A 16,234-nucleotide genomic window follows, 5' to 3' on the forward strand; every position below is an offset into this window, starting at 1 on the left:
CCCAAGGGGTTTAAAACTCCACAAGGATTAATTGCAGAATTTCTCAACTATAATAAAAGCAAATTCTCCATTTATAGATTGTGTTCCAGAAGTCCAAGTATGAGTCCCTTGTTGGAACATGGTTTCTGTGGTAAAACAGATTCAATATTTTAAAATATGTCTAGATTCCCGCTTAACCCTCAGTTCTGAGGCAGTGAGTGATGAGGTGGGAGAGCAGGGACTGAGCAGAGGCTCTGGGGCATGATTAGAGAGGGATAGGATGGGTGGGTAGGATGGGCTGGACCATGGGCCAGGATGTCAGGAGCACAAGCTTCCTTGGGAGGCCGTAGATGCCATTATACATGTGAATGATTCCTAACTTGGATATTTCCAGTTCTACATATACTGCTTCGTTTTAACTTGGATGTTAATATGTGCTTGGATACATATTCTGAGCAGGGCAAAGATGGATTTACTATGGAACTAATGAAACTCAACCTTCAGGGTCCTCACTCAGACCCAGGACCCTTCCAAGGCCCTTGTACATTCACAAGATCATTTGATTTTATAAAACTTGAAACAGTTACTATTGTAGTTGATTAATTTCAATTGATTAAGACAGCTATCTCCACTTTGACTTCCCCTCCTTCATACTTCCTCTTGTGTTAGACAACATTGGAATGGCTACAGACTTTCCTGGAATCCAGCTAAGAGAAGTTTAGCTAGGGATACACTCCATTTGGGATCTATTCACATAATCTACAGTCACTTCTATTTATAGTTGACCTATTATGGCTATTACCTGCTGCCCAGATGAAGGAGTAGTTCCAGGAATCTCTTATCCATCCACAACTCTGACTCACCTGAAGTTGTGACCTGAGGGTGCAAGACCAGAGGTCAAATCAAGATCTAAACATGACCTACTGCACTTGGTACCAGAAGTGTGTGGGAGTAGAAGAAAATCAAGTTTTGACAACGTATGACGTCAAAGTCAGACAGAGAAAGACAAATATTTTCTGATATTGCTTATATTTGGAATCTAAAACAAATGGTACAAATGAACCTATTTAGAAAACAGAAATAGAGTCACAGAAGGTGAAGGTGAAGTTGCTCAGTCATGTCCAACTCTTTGCGACCCCATGGGCTACTCTTTGTAGCCCACCAGGCTCCTCCGTCCATGGGATTTTCCAGGCAAGAGTACTGGAGTGGGGTGCCATTTCCTTCTCCAGGGGATCTTCCTGACTCAGTGAGTCACAGATACAGAAAACAAATCTGTGGTTACCAAGGGAAAGGGGGGGAGGGATAAATTGGGAGACTGGGGTTGACATATACACACCAGTACATATAAAATATATAACTAATAAGAACTACTGTATAGCACAAGAAACTCTATTCAACACTCTGTAATGACTTATATGGAAAAAGAATCTAAAAAAGAGAGGATATATGTATAACTGATTTAATTCGCTGTTCAGTAGAAACTAGCACAACATTATAAATCAACTATACTCCAATAAAAATTAATTTAAAAGAATATATACTGGAAAAATAAACACATTAAAAAAAGAAAGAAAATGTATGAAGAAGCCAGAAGCTGATCTGAAGAAAACTCTATTCCTCATCTATATAAAAATACAAGCAGAGGACTCTGTCCTTATTGATTTCAGTCAAAACAAGTTTTGTTCTGTCATCAGTATATGCAATAACACAGCACACAGTATTACAAATGTACCATGGATTCTTTTCTCTCTTTCATAGGAACTGTTCAAAATATGATTTATCAAAACTTCTATCTTTATAGTTTTTGATGACACAAATTACTAATACCAATACAGATAATAAAATAACTCTAATACACCATTTGCAACGAGGTCTTCAAAGATGAACTGGCCAGTAAGTGTAGTCAATTTGAAGAATGTATCTACAATTAATCCCTGCACAAGAAAATTTGAAAAGCTCTGAAATCATATAGCTCCTAGCTCCTAGATGAAAGAAACTTGATCAAGTTTTTTTTCCCAATTTGATAACAAACCTGAACATTTACATGACATTGCCAATCATGAATCATGAGCTTGAAAGAAATTTTTCTAAATGATCAAACAATAAAGACAAATTTTTTCTGCCAAGCTAAGAAAAGACTAAATTATCTTTCTATTCCTCTTAGTAAAATGCTGTTATCAAATCATTACCATATAAAAGTGTTGGTCGCTCAGTCATGTCCAACTCTTTGTGACCCCATGGACTGTAGACCACCAGATTCCTCTCTCCATGGTATTTTCCAGGCAAGAATTCTGGAGTGGATTACCATTTCCTTTTCAAATTATCATATGAAGAAGTAATCAAAGCATATACAGCCCAAAAATGTAAGAAAAAAAGTAATATTCAAATATGACTAGCATTTTGATTCATCCAACTATTATGGGGATTTTTGTGATCTTTGTAGTATTTTTCAGATTTTTAAAAATTATAATTTGTTGTGATTTATTTTCTCATTGTAAATAAATATTCATATTCACATCTGTCTTTATGTTTGTAATTTGTTTTTCTTTAAAAACTACATGCTTGTGTGCATGTGCAAGCTCAGCTGTGTCCAACTCTTTGCAACCCTATGGACTACAGACTGCAAGGGTCTTCTGTCTATGGGAGAATATTCCAGGCAAGAATACTGGAGTGGGTTGCTATTTCCTCCTCCATGCAATCTTCCCGACCCAGAGATCAAACCCTCATCTCCTCATTGCAGCAGATTCTTTGAATGTGTGAATTCTAAAGAGTCAGTGGCAGATTCTTTACCACTGAGCCATCAGGGAATTACGTCACCAAACCCACCCCTACAATTGGGTAAACATCAAAATCTAACCAACTACAGCAGAGAGAATGATCTTAGGTGCTATCACAGCTATTTCCCTGACGCTGGGAAAGACTGAAGGCAGAAAGAGAAGGGAGTGACAGAGGATGAGATGGTTAGATAGCATCACTGACTCAACGGACATGATTTTGAGCAAACTCCAGGAGATAGCAGAGGACAGAGGGGCCTGGAGTGCTGCAGTCCATGGGGTCACAAAGAGTAGGACATGACTTAGTGACTGAACAACAACAGCTGTTTGAGGGCTGACTACTCAGGCTCAGGTTGAGTATTGTCAGGTCACTTAGGCTGACTGGGCTCTGAAAAATGAGGATAGGTTCAAAAAGTGCCCAGAGTGAGTCCAATTCAAATGTCTATGGGCTCACTTCTGAGGCATTTCAGGTCCCCAGTAACATTAGCAGGCCACTTCTGTCTTTGCTTCTTGAGGCTCCCGGGATCACCGGGAGCCTCCCATTCACCACCTAGGACTATTGCCTATTTCTTTTCAGGTGAACAATGTTTTGAAAACTCAAAAGCCATGCCCATGTCCTTAATGAAATTAAACTCTTTACTAGCAAATATATATACACTGTGTTTAAACAGGCAAACAACAGAAAAAGTGCTTACAGAAGAAATGCGATTCCTGCTCTCTGAAAATTAAGGACTGTCAAGAGTTTGTGCTAGCGTCATCTAGTGACAAAAAGGGGTAATCTCAGCTTACCAAAATCTGTGGAACACTTGGGAGAGAAATGGTGCTGCTGCTGTCCTCCAACGCCATCTTTTTTCTAGAAGAATATTGTAGTTAACACAATTCCACCATGACTTTTGGTCATTAACTTATGTCCTCTCTATCTGATACATCAGACAGAGATGAAAATGTGAAGTAAAAATTGAGAGGAAAAGGGACAGGGCCTGTTTTTAATCTCTGACAGCACTTTCCGGCACTGTCTGCAGAAGTCATGCTTCAGTCCTTGGAAGAGTTTCAGCATATCACTGGCTTCATGAAGCGGAGGCCCCTTTCAGATGACTGGCCAGGTGGGCAGAAGTCACACCACCTTTGCAGACCCCTGGCTGAAGCTGTTGTACATTCTGGGCCATCCTGGCTGCTGACTTGAACCCGCTACCGAGGCGAACGCCTCATCCTGCCCCACTCCCACCCAGTTTCTCACCAGCTCTGTTTTTTTCTTATCTTTGGTTCAGCCCACATTTTGCCTAGCTCCATTCCAACAGGTCTGTTTCAGTTCAGTTCCTTTCTTTCTTCCTTTTCCGTTTTCCCAAAACAGACCTGGCTTTTGTTGCCTACTTGCATCCTCTATGGGGTTTGGGTTTATTTCATTGCAGAAAGAATACTTAACATAAGCAGAACCTAGCAGACTATAGTCCATGAGGCCGCAAAGAGTGGAATACAACTGAGAGACTAACCCACATCACACCCCATTAGATCAGGGTTTTTAAAATATTTTATTTCATTTTTGGTTTTAAGACTCATTTTTATTTTAATTTTTTGGCCACACCATGTGGCATGTAGGATCTTAGTTCTCTGACCAGGGATTGAAACCTCATGCCCTGCACTGGAAGCATGGAGCCTTAACCACTGGACCCACCAGGGAGGTCCCTGAAACCAGTTTTTAATTGTACAGTACAATATTGCTATCTATAGACACAATGTTGTACAACAGATCTCTAGAACTTATTCATTTTGCATACCTCAAACTTTATACCAGTGACTAGCCACTCCTGCTTTCCCTCACCCCAGCCCTTGGCAACTACCATACTATTCTCTCTTTCTATGGGTTTGATTTTGGATACCTTATGTAAGTGGAATCATGCAGTAACTGTCCTTCTATGACTGGCTTATTTCACTTAGCATAATGTCCTCTTGAGAGTCCCTTGAACTGCAAGGAGATCAAACCAGTCAATCCTACAGGCAGTCAACCCTGAATATTCATTTGAAGGACTGAAGCTGAAGTGCCAATCATTTGGCCACCTGATGTGAAGAACTGACTCATTAGAAAAGACCCTGATGCTGGGAAAGATTGAAGGCAAAAGAAGAAGGGGGAAAGCAAAGGATGAGATGGTTATATAGCATTACTGACTCAACGAACATGATTTGAGCAAACTCTGGGAGATGGTGAAGGACAGAGGAGCTCAGTGTGCTGCAGTTCATGGGGGTCTCAAAGAGTCGGACACGACTTAGCGACTCAACAACAGAATGTCCTCAAGGTTCATCCCTTTTGTCGCATATGGTAGAGCCTCCTTCTTTTTTAAGATCAATAATATTCTATTGTATGTATATTAACATTTCTTTTATCTATTAATCTGTAGATGGACATTTAAGTCATGTCCACATCTTGGCTATTGTGAATAGTGTCACAATGAGAATGTGAGCACTAATCTCTCTCCAAGATCCTAATTTCAATTCTTTTGGATAAATACCCAGAAATGGGATTGTGGGCATCATGTGGTAGTTTTATTTTTAATTCTTCGAGGAACATCCATACTGTTTGTCATGGAGGCTGCACCATTTTACATTTCCACCAATAATGCACAAGCATTCCACTCTGTCCACATCTTTGCCAATAGCTCCTGTCTTTTGTTTTTGTTTTCATAATAGCCATCCTAAATAGTCGTGAGGTGATATCTCATTGTGATTTTGATATGCATTTCTCCAATGACTAGTTGAGCATCTTTTCATATACCTGTTGGCCATTTGTATGTCCTCCTTTGGAAAAAATGTCTGTTCAAGTCCTTTGCCCATTTAAAAAATCAAGTTACTAAGTCTTTTTTTTTTTTTTTGGTTTTGATTTATTCACTTCAGTTCAGTTCAGTTGCTCAGTCGTGTCCGACTCTTTGAAACCCCATGGACTGTAGCATGCCAGGCCTCCCTGTCCATCACCAACTCCCGAAGTTTATTCAAACTCATGTTCATTGAGTTGGTGATGCCATCCAACCATCTCATCCCCTGTTGCCCCCTTCTCCTGCCTTCAATCTTTCCCAGCATCAGGGTCTTTTCCAATGAGTCGGTTCTTCGCATCAGGTGGCTAAAGTATTGGAGTTTCAGCTTCATCATCAGTCCTTCCAATGTACATTCAGGACTGATTTCCTTTAGGATGAACTGGTTGGATCTCCTTGCAGTCCAAGGGACTCTCAAGAGTCTTCTCCAACACCACAATTCAAAAGCATCAATTCTTTGGCGCTCAGCTTTCTTTATAGTCCAACTCTCACATCCATACATGACCACTGGAAAAACCATAGCCTTGACTAGATGGACCTTTGTTGATAAAGAGATGTCTCTGCTTTTTAATATATTCTCTAGGTTGGTCATAGCTTTTCTTCCAAGGAGCAAGTATCTTTTAATTTCATGGCTGCAGTCACCATGTGCAATGATTTTGGAGCCCCCAAAAATAAAAATGTTTTCACTAGAAACATCTATTTGTTCTCCATCTATTTGCCATGGAGTGATGGGACCAGATGCCATAATCTTATTTTTCTGAATGTTGAGTTTTAAGCCAACATTTTCACTCTCCTCTTTCACTTTCATCAAGAGGCTCTTTAGTTCTTCTTCGCTTTCTGCCATAAGGGTGACGTCATCTGCATATCTGAGGTTATTGATATTTCTCCCGGAAATCTTGATTCCAGCTTGTGTTTCATCCAGTCCAGTGTTTCTCATGATGTACCTGCATATCAGTTAAATAAGCAGCATGAAAATATACAGCCTTGACGTACGCCTTTCCTGATTTGGAACCAGTCTGTTGTTCCTTGTCCAGTTCTAACTGTTGCTTCCTGACCTGCACACAGATTTCTCAAGAGGCAGGTCAGGTGGACTGGTATTCCCATCTCTTTAGGAATTTTCCACAGTTTGTGGTGATCCACACAGTCAAAGGCTTTGGCATAGTCAATAAAGCAGAAATAGATGTTTTTCTGGAACTCTCTTGCTTTTTCCATGATCCAGCGGATGTTGGCAATTTGGTCTCTGGTTCCTCTGTCTTTTCCAATACCAGCTTGAACATCTGGAAGTTCTTGGTTCACGTACTGTTGAAGCCTGGCTTGGAGAATTTTGAGCATTACTTTACTAGCATGTGAGATGAGGGCAATTGTGCGGTAGTTTGAGTATTCTTTGGCATTGCCTTTTTAGGGACTGGAATGAAAACTGACCTTTTCCAGTCCTGTGGCCACTGCTGCATTTTCCAAATTTGTTGGCATACTGAGTGTAGCACTTTCACAGCATCATCTTTCAGGATTTGAAATAGGTCAACTGGAATTCCATCACCTCCACTAGCTTTGTTTGATTTGTAGGAGTTCCTTATATATTTTAGAAATTAATCCCTTATCAGATAAGTAGCTTGGGAAATATTTTCCTCCACTCCATAGGTTACCTTTTCACTGTTAATGGTTTCTGTTGCTGTATAGAAGTTTTTAATTTGATATAGCTCCAATTGTCTATTTTTGCTTTTGTTGTCTGTGCTCTTGACATCATATCTATGAAATCATTACCGAAATCAGTCTTGAAGTCTTTCCCCTGTGATTTTTTTCCTTGCTGTTGTAGTTTCAGGTCTTACATTTAAGTCCTTAACCCATTTTGAGTTGATTTTTGTATAAGGATCCACTTTCATCTTTTTGCATATGAATATCCAGTCTTCCCAATATCATTTGTTGATACTGAGTTTTCATTCAACACTTATTAAGCATCTTGGGCCAGGCATTATGGTAGGCATAGGAGAAAGGGAAAGATATACCCACCTGAATGCAGCGTTCTAAAGAACAGCAAGGAGAGATAATAAAGCCTTCTTAAGTAAGCAGTGCAAAGAAATAGAGGAAAACAACAGAATGGGAAAGACTAGAGATCTCTTCAAGAAAATTAGAGATAACAAGGGAACATTTCATGCAAATATGGGCACAATAAAGGACAGAAATGGTAAGGACCTAACAGAAGCAGAAGAGATTAAGAAGTGGTGGCAAGAATACACAGAAGAACTGTACCAAAAAAAGGTCTTAATGACCTGGATAACCACAATCATGCAGTCACTTACCTAGAGCCAGTCATCCTGAAGTGAAGTCAAGTGGGCCTTAAGAAGCATTACTACAAACAAAGCTAGTGGAGGTGATGGAATCCCAGCTGAGCTATTTCAAATCCTAAAAGATTTAATCGTGTTAAAGTGCTGCACTCAGTATGCCAGCAAACTTGGAAAACTAAGCAGTGGTCACAGGACTGGAAAAGGTCAGTTTTTATTCCAATCTCAAAGAAGGGTAATGCCAAAGAATGTTCAAAGTATCATACAGTTGCACTCATTTCACCTGCTAGCAAGATTATGCTCAAAATCCTCCAAGCTAGGATTCAGCAATACATGAACCAAGAACTTACAGATACACAGCTGGATTTAGAAAAGGCAGAAGAACCAGAGATCAAATTGCCAACATCCAATGGATCACAGAAAAAGCAAGAGAATTCCAGAAAAACATCTACTTCTGCTTCATTGACTACACTAAAGCCTTTGACTGTGTGGATCACAACAAACTGTGAAAAATTCTTTAAGAGTTGGGAATACCAGACCACCTTACCTGCCTCCTGAGAAACCTGTATGCAGGTCAAGAAGCAACAGTTAGAACCAGACATGGAAAAACAGACTGTTTCAAAACTGGGAAAGGAGTACATCAAGGCTGTATATTGCCACCCTGATTATTTAACTTATATGCAGAGTTCAGTTCAGTTCAGTTGCTCAGTCATGTCTGACTCTTTGCGACCCCATGAACTGCAGCACACCAGGCCTCCCTGTCCATCACCAACTCCTGGAGTTCACTCAGACTCACGTCCATCGAGTTGGTGATGCCATCCAGCCATCTCATCCTCTGTCGTCCCCTTCTCCTCCTGCCCCCAATCCCTCCCAGCATCAGAGTCTTTTCCAATGAGTCAACTCTTCACATGAGGTGGCCAAAGTACTGGAGTTTCAGCTTTAGCATCATTCCTTCCAAAGAACACCTAGGACCGATCTCCTTTAGAACGGACTGGTTGGATCTCCTTGCAGTCCAAGGGACTCTCAAGAATCTTCTCCAACACCACAGTTCAAAAGCATCAATTCTTCAGCGCTCAGCTCTCTTCACAGTCCAACTCTCACATTCATACATGACCACTGGAAAAACCATAGCCTTGACTAGACGGACCTTTGTTGGCAAAGTAATGTCTCTGCTTTTGAATATGCTATCGAGGTTGGTCATAACTTTCCTTCCAAGGACTACGCATCTTTTAATTTCACGGCTGCAATTACTATCTGCAGTGAGAGTACATCATATGAAATGCCAGGCTAGATGAATCACAAGCTGGAATCAAGATTGCTGGGAGAAATAAAAATAACCTCAGATATGCAGATGACACCACCTGAATGGCAGAAAACAAAGAGGAACTAAAGAGCCTTTTGATGAAAGGTGAAAAATCTGGCTTAAAACTCAACATATAAAAAACTAAGATCATGGATCCAGTCCCATCACTTCATAGCAAATAGAGGGAAACAATGGAAACAGTGACAGACTATTTTCTTGGGCTCCAAAATCACTGCAGATGGTGACTGCAGCTATGAAATTAAAAGACACTTGCTCCTTGAAAAAAAGCTATGACAAACATAGACAATACATTAAAAAGCAGAGACATCACTTGGCTGATGAAGGTCCATATACTCAAAACTATGGTTTTTCCAGTAGTCATGCACAGATGTGAGAGTTGGACCATAAAGAAGGCTGAGCACTGAAGAATTCATGCTTTTGAACTGTGGCGTTGGGGAAGACTCTTGAAAGTCCCTTGGACAGCAAGATCAAACCAGTCAATCCTAAAGGAAATCAGTCCTGAATATTCATTGGAAGGACTGATGCTGAAGCTGAAGCCCCAATATTTTGGCCACCTGATGCAAAGAGCCAACTCATTGGAAAAGACTGATGCTGGAGAAGATTGAGGGCAGGAGGTGAAGGCAACAGAGAATGAGATGGTTGGATGGCATCATCCACTCAATGGACATGAGTTTGAGCAAACTCGGGGAGACAGTGAAGGACAGGGAAGCCTGGCATGTTGCAGTCCATGGGGTTGCAAACAGTCCAACATGAGTGAGCAACTGAACAAAAAGGGGATTCAGGTTGAGAACAACATAATGGTTGCAAATACAACCTCCAGAACCAAAGTACCTGGGTTCAAATCCTGGTGCTATCATTTCTAACTGTTTCATTTTGGACAAATTACTAACTTTGTGGTCCCTCAATGTTCTCACCTATATAAAAAGGATATTAGTTATGGTTCTTTTTTCACAGGGTTGGTGTGAGGATTAAACAAATTACCTGTAAAAGGTTTAGAAAAATGTCTGGCGTTTGTTAAGCCCTCTTATGTACTGGCTCTTAAGGCATAGTCCTTACCTCTCAAGAGCTCACAGTCTCCAGTTGCCCCTGTCCACCTGACCCACGTGGCAGGCTGGGCTATCTGGGTCTTCTGGCACCTCAAGTGACCAACAGTTTCTAGCTACCCTTTCCTGGAATCACAGGATGAACGGGTGCAAGTTCTTGGGTCATATATTCCCGTGCGACCTTAAGCAAGTAATTTCTAATCTCTGGGTCTCACTTTATGCATTTGTAAAGGAAGGAAGTTAGACCAAAATAGATTTCCAAATCCCAATAAATGCCTTGTTCTGGGTAGACCGTTGGCTTCAGCAAGTCATTCAATCTCTCTGCGCTTGTTTCTCACGCACAAAAAACAGAATAATATTACTAACCACCTCCTAGGTTATGGCGATGATGCCACGAGGCAACGCAAACCCCCTATTCCCGCTCTCACCCATGGGAGGCCGCCTTTATACTCAGTCCCTTTGCCGTTCAGCGCAAGCGCGCTGGAGCCCGGGCGGCCTGAAGGTTCAAGATTTCCGGTTCCGAGGGGACTCAGAGGCCAGACTGAGACTAATGGCGGCGTCCACGGAGCAGGCCACGGGGGGCGTTGAGAAGACCGCGGCGGAAGAGAAACCGCGCGTTCTGGAACCCGGGGCAGCCCCGTTCGGAAATTTCCCTCATTATTCCCGCTTCCACCCTCCAGAGCAACGGCTCCGCCTCCTACCCCCGGAGCTGCTTCGCCGGCTCTTCCCTCAGAGTCCCGAGACAAGGCCGATCCTGGGGCTCGACGTGGGGTGTAACTCCGGGGTGAGTGCCGGGGGAGGGATCGGACGTCGGTTGAGCCGAGAGGTTGGCAGCTTTCAAGTCCTCTGGACTTTCGGCCTGGGCGTGGTATTACACCCCTCACAGCGTTCCCAAAATGAGTTTAAAGGTTTAGCGTTCGACCCCTCGCTGCTGCTACAGGACCCTCGGGGTCCTAACACCATCTCTCTTAGGAATCTGGGGGAGGAATCATTTTCAAGTACGTTCGGAATTCCTGCGCCCCGCCTCCGCACTTGCAGCGTCTCGACCGAACCCCGGGTGGGCAGGGCCAAAGTGTCTGGGCTTCCGGCTGTTGCCTCCTGTCCAGCGTGGCTGGCGACTTGCTCGAAGAGAGGGGGGCTGCCTGAGACTCACGTTTGAAGCGTGGAGTTGGGATTGGTTTACTGGATGAGATGAGCTGGGGGTGACAGAATCATGCGTGAAATTAAGAAAAGTGTGAAACAGTGCAGAGCCAAGTGGATATTTTAAAAGCAATCAATTGGCTGAGGACAGTGGAGAAGATCGAGAAAGAAAATAAAGCATCCTGTTAGAGGAAGGCTTTGCCACATTTTCTTACCACAAAGTATTCTTAGGCATAAGAATGATTATAGTCAGACCACAAGCAAAACAGCGGAGCGTCTCTCTAACACCTATTTGTAGTAACTAGGATATCCTAGAGGAGCAGGCATTCTGACCCTATGATTACAGATGCTTCACAAAGTTAGTACCGTCACTCCTTTCCAGACCAGGAGGGGAAGGGGTAAGGAAAATTTTACCCTGTTTCTGGCCTTAGGCAGAAGAGACTTTAGTAGAAGGTTGAGGGCTGTAGGGACACAGCTGGTAAATAGGAGCGGGGCAGGGGGGGGGCTTACATTTGGACACAGGCTAAAGGCTGGAATGAGTAGAGATGGGTGTCTGACTATCCTTTGCAGACATTTCTCTTCTGTGATGATATATGAAATCAGAGGGGGAAAGCAGTGGAAAAGAGAAACTGGATATAAGATTTGAGGTTTCAGGAAAGGCATTAGGAAACCACAATAGATTTTAAAGTTGAAAGTGCTATATGTGCACCTTAGGAGCCAAGACATGGTTGCAGTTAACTAGGGCAGTGGTTCCTAAACTTGGCTATATATTTAGGGAGTTTATTATTTTGCACTTAAGAAAAGATTCTTGTATTAATACTTGATAAGACCCCCCCCCGGAGAAGGCAATAGCACCCCACTCCAGTACTCTTGCCTAGAAAATCCCATGGATGGAGGAGCCTGGTAGGCTGCAGCCCATGGGGTCGCTACCGGTCGGCCGCAACTGAGCGACTTCACTTTCACTTTTCACTTTCACGCAGTGGAGAAGGCAATGGCAACCCACTCCAGTGTTCTCGCCTGGAGAATCCCAGGGACGGCAGAGCCTGATGGGCTGCTGTCTATGGGGTCGCACAGAGTCGGACACGACTGAAGCAACTTAGCAGCAGTAGCAGCAGCAAGACCCCCCCCCCCCGCCCCCGCCCAATTCAAAATACAAAGGGATACATAGCAAGTCTCTACTCCTGACCCTACATCCTCCTCTTCCTATGATGATAGTCACTCAGTCGTGTCTGAGTGACTGTGGACTGTAGCCTGCCAGGCTCCTAAGCCTGTCCATGGAATTCTCCAGGCAGGACTACTGGAGTGGGTGGCCATTTCCTTCTGCAGGGGATCTTCCCGACCCAGGGATTGAACTTAGGTCTCCTGCACTGCAGGCAGATTCTTTATGTCTGAGCAACAGGAAAGCCTCTTCCTGTACACAAGGGCAACTGCAATTTATAGTTTCTTGAGTATGTGGCCTATGTGTACACAGACATCTGTGTATGTATAAATATCTCACCTCTTCTAGTTTTACAAATAATAGCACACTGTTTTGCATCTTGGTCTTCATTTAGTAATTTGGAGATCACTCATGTCACTACATTCTTTTTTAGTAGCTTCATAATATTTTTTTGTATAGATGTGCCATAATTTGGGGGCTACTTTGTTTAAATCTTAATAACTAGGCCTTACTCTAGACCTACTGAATCAGACACTTGGGGATTGAGACCTTGAGTCTGTATTTTTTTTTTAAGCTTCCTGGGGACTCTAAGATTCAAGAAATAAGGATGGAGAGTATTAAGAGATGTCTTAGAGGAGGGACTGATGTGATGAAAATGACTGATCAAACATGGGATACACCCAGGACTTCCCTGGTGGTCCAGTGGTTTAAGAGTCTACCAGTGCAGGGGGCACGGGTTTGATCCTTGGTCAAGGAACTAAGGTCCGACATGCCATGCATGCATGGTCAAAAGATTTTTTTTTAATCTGATACACCCAAGATCAGCTAGGAGGAGGGAAACAAATAAATACAGAGAGAGGAAGAAATTTTTAAGCAGAATACTATAGAATCTTCCTACTTAAAATGTGGTCCTTGAACTATAGCATCAGCATAACTTGGAAGCTTATCAGAAATACAGAATCTCAGTTCCCAACCCAGATCTACTAATTTAACATTTTTATTTTAGTAAGATCCCTAGGTGATGTGAATGCCTACTAAAGTATGAGATGCCTGTTATGGAGTAAAGACCTTAATGTTGCCTAAATCTTGCCATGTAATAACCATGTGACATTGGACTGCCCTGTGAACCATAATTTTTAAAATACAGGGGTCTTTTTTGTGTGTGTGTGAACTACGCCACACATAGAGAACAGTGCACAAAACAAATTCACACTTTATGAATTATTATAAAGCAGAAACTTTGATGACTAGTGTCTGTATCAAGAATAAAATGTCAGCCACCCAAGAAGTCTCCCATATGCCTTTCCCTGCTCATAAACCCCCCTCTCTACCCAGAGAGCTCAACTTTTATTATTATTGTTTCCTTGCTTTTTTTATAGCTTACTATTTTTGTATCCCTAAACAATGTAGTTTAATTTTATACATTTTCAAACTTCATATAAATGGAAGCTTGCCATATATTTTCTTTTTGTGTCCTGCTTTTTTATTCGGCATTATGTGTTTGCGTGAGTCATCCATGTTGCTGCACTAAGCTGAATTCCTTCCTTTTTAATTGCTATCTGGTATACCATCTTAATCCCTGCTACTATTATTGGACATCTGGGTTGTTTCCAGATACACTTTCTTCACCTGCACGAAGGCCTTATATATTATCCTCATAGGATTGTTGCACAGAGCAAATGAGGTAGTGAATAGAAAAATGCCTTGGAAAAAACAGATTAGAACACAAATTTGAGTTAGTTATAATGGTTATAGAAGTCAAAGTTAGAGAAAGGAGATAGTGACTTAAGAGTCAAAAAGGTGCTAAGGTGATGAAAATCACAAATAATTGGATTTAGCTAGAAGGAGGTCTGCAGTGACTTTTGGGGATAATGGATACAAAAGCAGAGTAAGTCTCAAAAGGGGGTGGTGAAGTGTAAGACATGTAGTAAAACTGAAGATGCAGAGTGAAGGCTGAATGAGGACTTTTTGCAATCCAGACTTTCCCAACCACAAGTCTGAGAAGTAGATTTTTATGAGATGGTGCTTGCTCTCTTCCTCACCTTCCTGGCAGGGAGCATGGTTATTATGCCTCCTAAATATTTGCTCCTCCCTGGGGTATGAGATACTCAAAAAAAAAAAAAAAGCATGTTACTTAAGCTGGAAAATACAGCTCTGGACTCCTTTGCTGCATCCATTGGGCTATAACTTTCAACCATGCAACCCATCAGTATCAGGAAGGTATAGAGATGATGCATTACAGCCTGAGACCCCTGGAGGGCTCTGTGGAAAACTTTGGGGGGCAACCTCCTTAGGCTATAGTTTAAGAACCTTACATCCCATAAAGCTAGGAGTAGGTGATTCAGTGAGAGTCTAAGAGATACAGGTTTCTCTTCCATTCACTGGTTGAGAGCCGCAATGACAAAGCTCTTTTGGATTCCTCTAGGATCTGAGTGTGGCTCTATACAAACATTTCCTTTCCCTACATGATGGGGAGACCTGCTTAGATGCCTCAAGAGAACTCCATCTCCTCTGCTGTGACATAGATCCAGTCCTGGTGGAACGAGCTGAAAAAGAATGCCCTTTTCCTGATGGTTTGACTTTTATTACCCTGGACTTCATGAATCAAAGGACCCGGAAAGTTCTCCTGAGCTCTTTTTTGAGCCAGTTTGGACGCTCAGTTTTTGATATTGGCTTCTGCATGTCAGTAACCATGTGGATTCACCTGAACCATGGGGACCAAGGCCTGTGGGAATTCCTGGCCCACCTTTCTTCCCTATGCCGCTACCTCCTCGTGGAGCCACAGCCCTGGAAGTGTTACCGGGCAGCTGCAAGGCGTCTCCGGAAGCTGGGCCTCCATGATTTTGACCACTTCCGCTCCCTGGCCATCCGAGGTGATATGGCCAGCCAGATTGTGCAGATCTTGACCCAGGACCATGGCATGGAATTAGTATGCTGCTTTGGCAACACCAAATGGGACCGAAGCCTTCTGCTCTTCAGGACAAAACAAGCCACAGAGACTCATCCGATCCCTGAGTCGCTGATAGAAGAAGGAAAAGAAAGGAACAGAATAAGATTCTGGAGAGAGTGAGATGGGAGGGCGGTAAGACCAGGATAGAGATATTGAAAGAGTTTTATATAAAAATTAAGTTCATTCTCCTTAACTCCTGGTAGTTAGGCAGCCTCCAAACCTGGCAGAAGTTTTGTTTCTGGGACATGGAACTAAACAAATTATTATCTGTTCCCCATTTTGGGGGATGATCCCTGAGGAGACTGTCTGAGGGGCAATGACCTGGGCTGTCTGGCAGGAGGTAACCTAGAGAAAGTGCTTCTGGGATATGGAAGGGGCTGCTTTTGGTGATTATTTAGGAAAACTTAGACAAGGTTAGCCTTAGAATGTGTCTGTTCCCTGGGCTACTTGAATCTGATCTGCCTTCTTCAGGCTTTCTTCTAGACTTATCCTGTCTATGAGGCAAAACCTCACAATACAGTCTGGAAAGAAAAGTCACTGGCCTGTCTAAAGGAGAGCTTTGGTAGGAAAAATATCTTTCCAGAGCAGGTCAAGTTTCCAGCACGCCCAGGCTGAGCATGGCAGTCACAGATACAGTATTAGCCAAGATACATTGACTAGCATTTACAAAGTGTTTAAAAGATTTAAATCATGAACTCAAAATTCAACTGGTACAAATGAAATGAATGAAGTGGGATTGTATACAGTATATACAATTATATATAATAAAAGTGACTTGAGTATGA

General features: G+C 42.4%; 1 protein-coding gene across 1 annotated transcript; it reads left to right on the top strand.

The window, feature by feature from the left end:
• Window positions 1-10,750: 10,750 nt before the first annotated feature.
• On the top strand, window positions 10,751-16,234 carry BCDIN3D (BCDIN3 domain containing RNA methyltransferase). The gene is made up of 2 exons (NM_001075216.1): window positions 10,751-10,984; window positions 14,925-16,234. Exons 1-2 carry the CDS (start codon window positions 10,751-10,753, stop codon window positions 15,567-15,569), a joined length of 879 nt encoding a protein of 292 aa, NP_001068684.1. The 3' UTR covers window positions 15,570-16,234.

This window comes from Bos taurus, chromosome 5, assembly GCF_002263795.3.
Source record: "Bos taurus isolate L1 Dominette 01449 registration number 42190680 breed Hereford chromosome 5, ARS-UCD2.0, whole genome shotgun sequence".
Taxonomy (NCBI): Eukaryota; Metazoa; Chordata; class Mammalia; order Artiodactyla; family Bovidae; genus Bos; species Bos taurus.

What these genes read in the sequence shown, in the direction of transcription:
- BCDIN3D (NM_001075216.1), top strand. Translation starts at nt 10,751, where the DNA reads ATGGCGGCGTCCACGGAGCAGGCCACGGGGGGCGTTGAGAAGACCGCG. An exon ending in ACGTGGGGTGTAACTCCGGG is followed by an intron (nt 10,985 to 14,924) that starts GTGAGTGCCGGG and finishes GGATTCCTCTAG; the next exon opens with GATCTGAGTGTGGCTCTATA.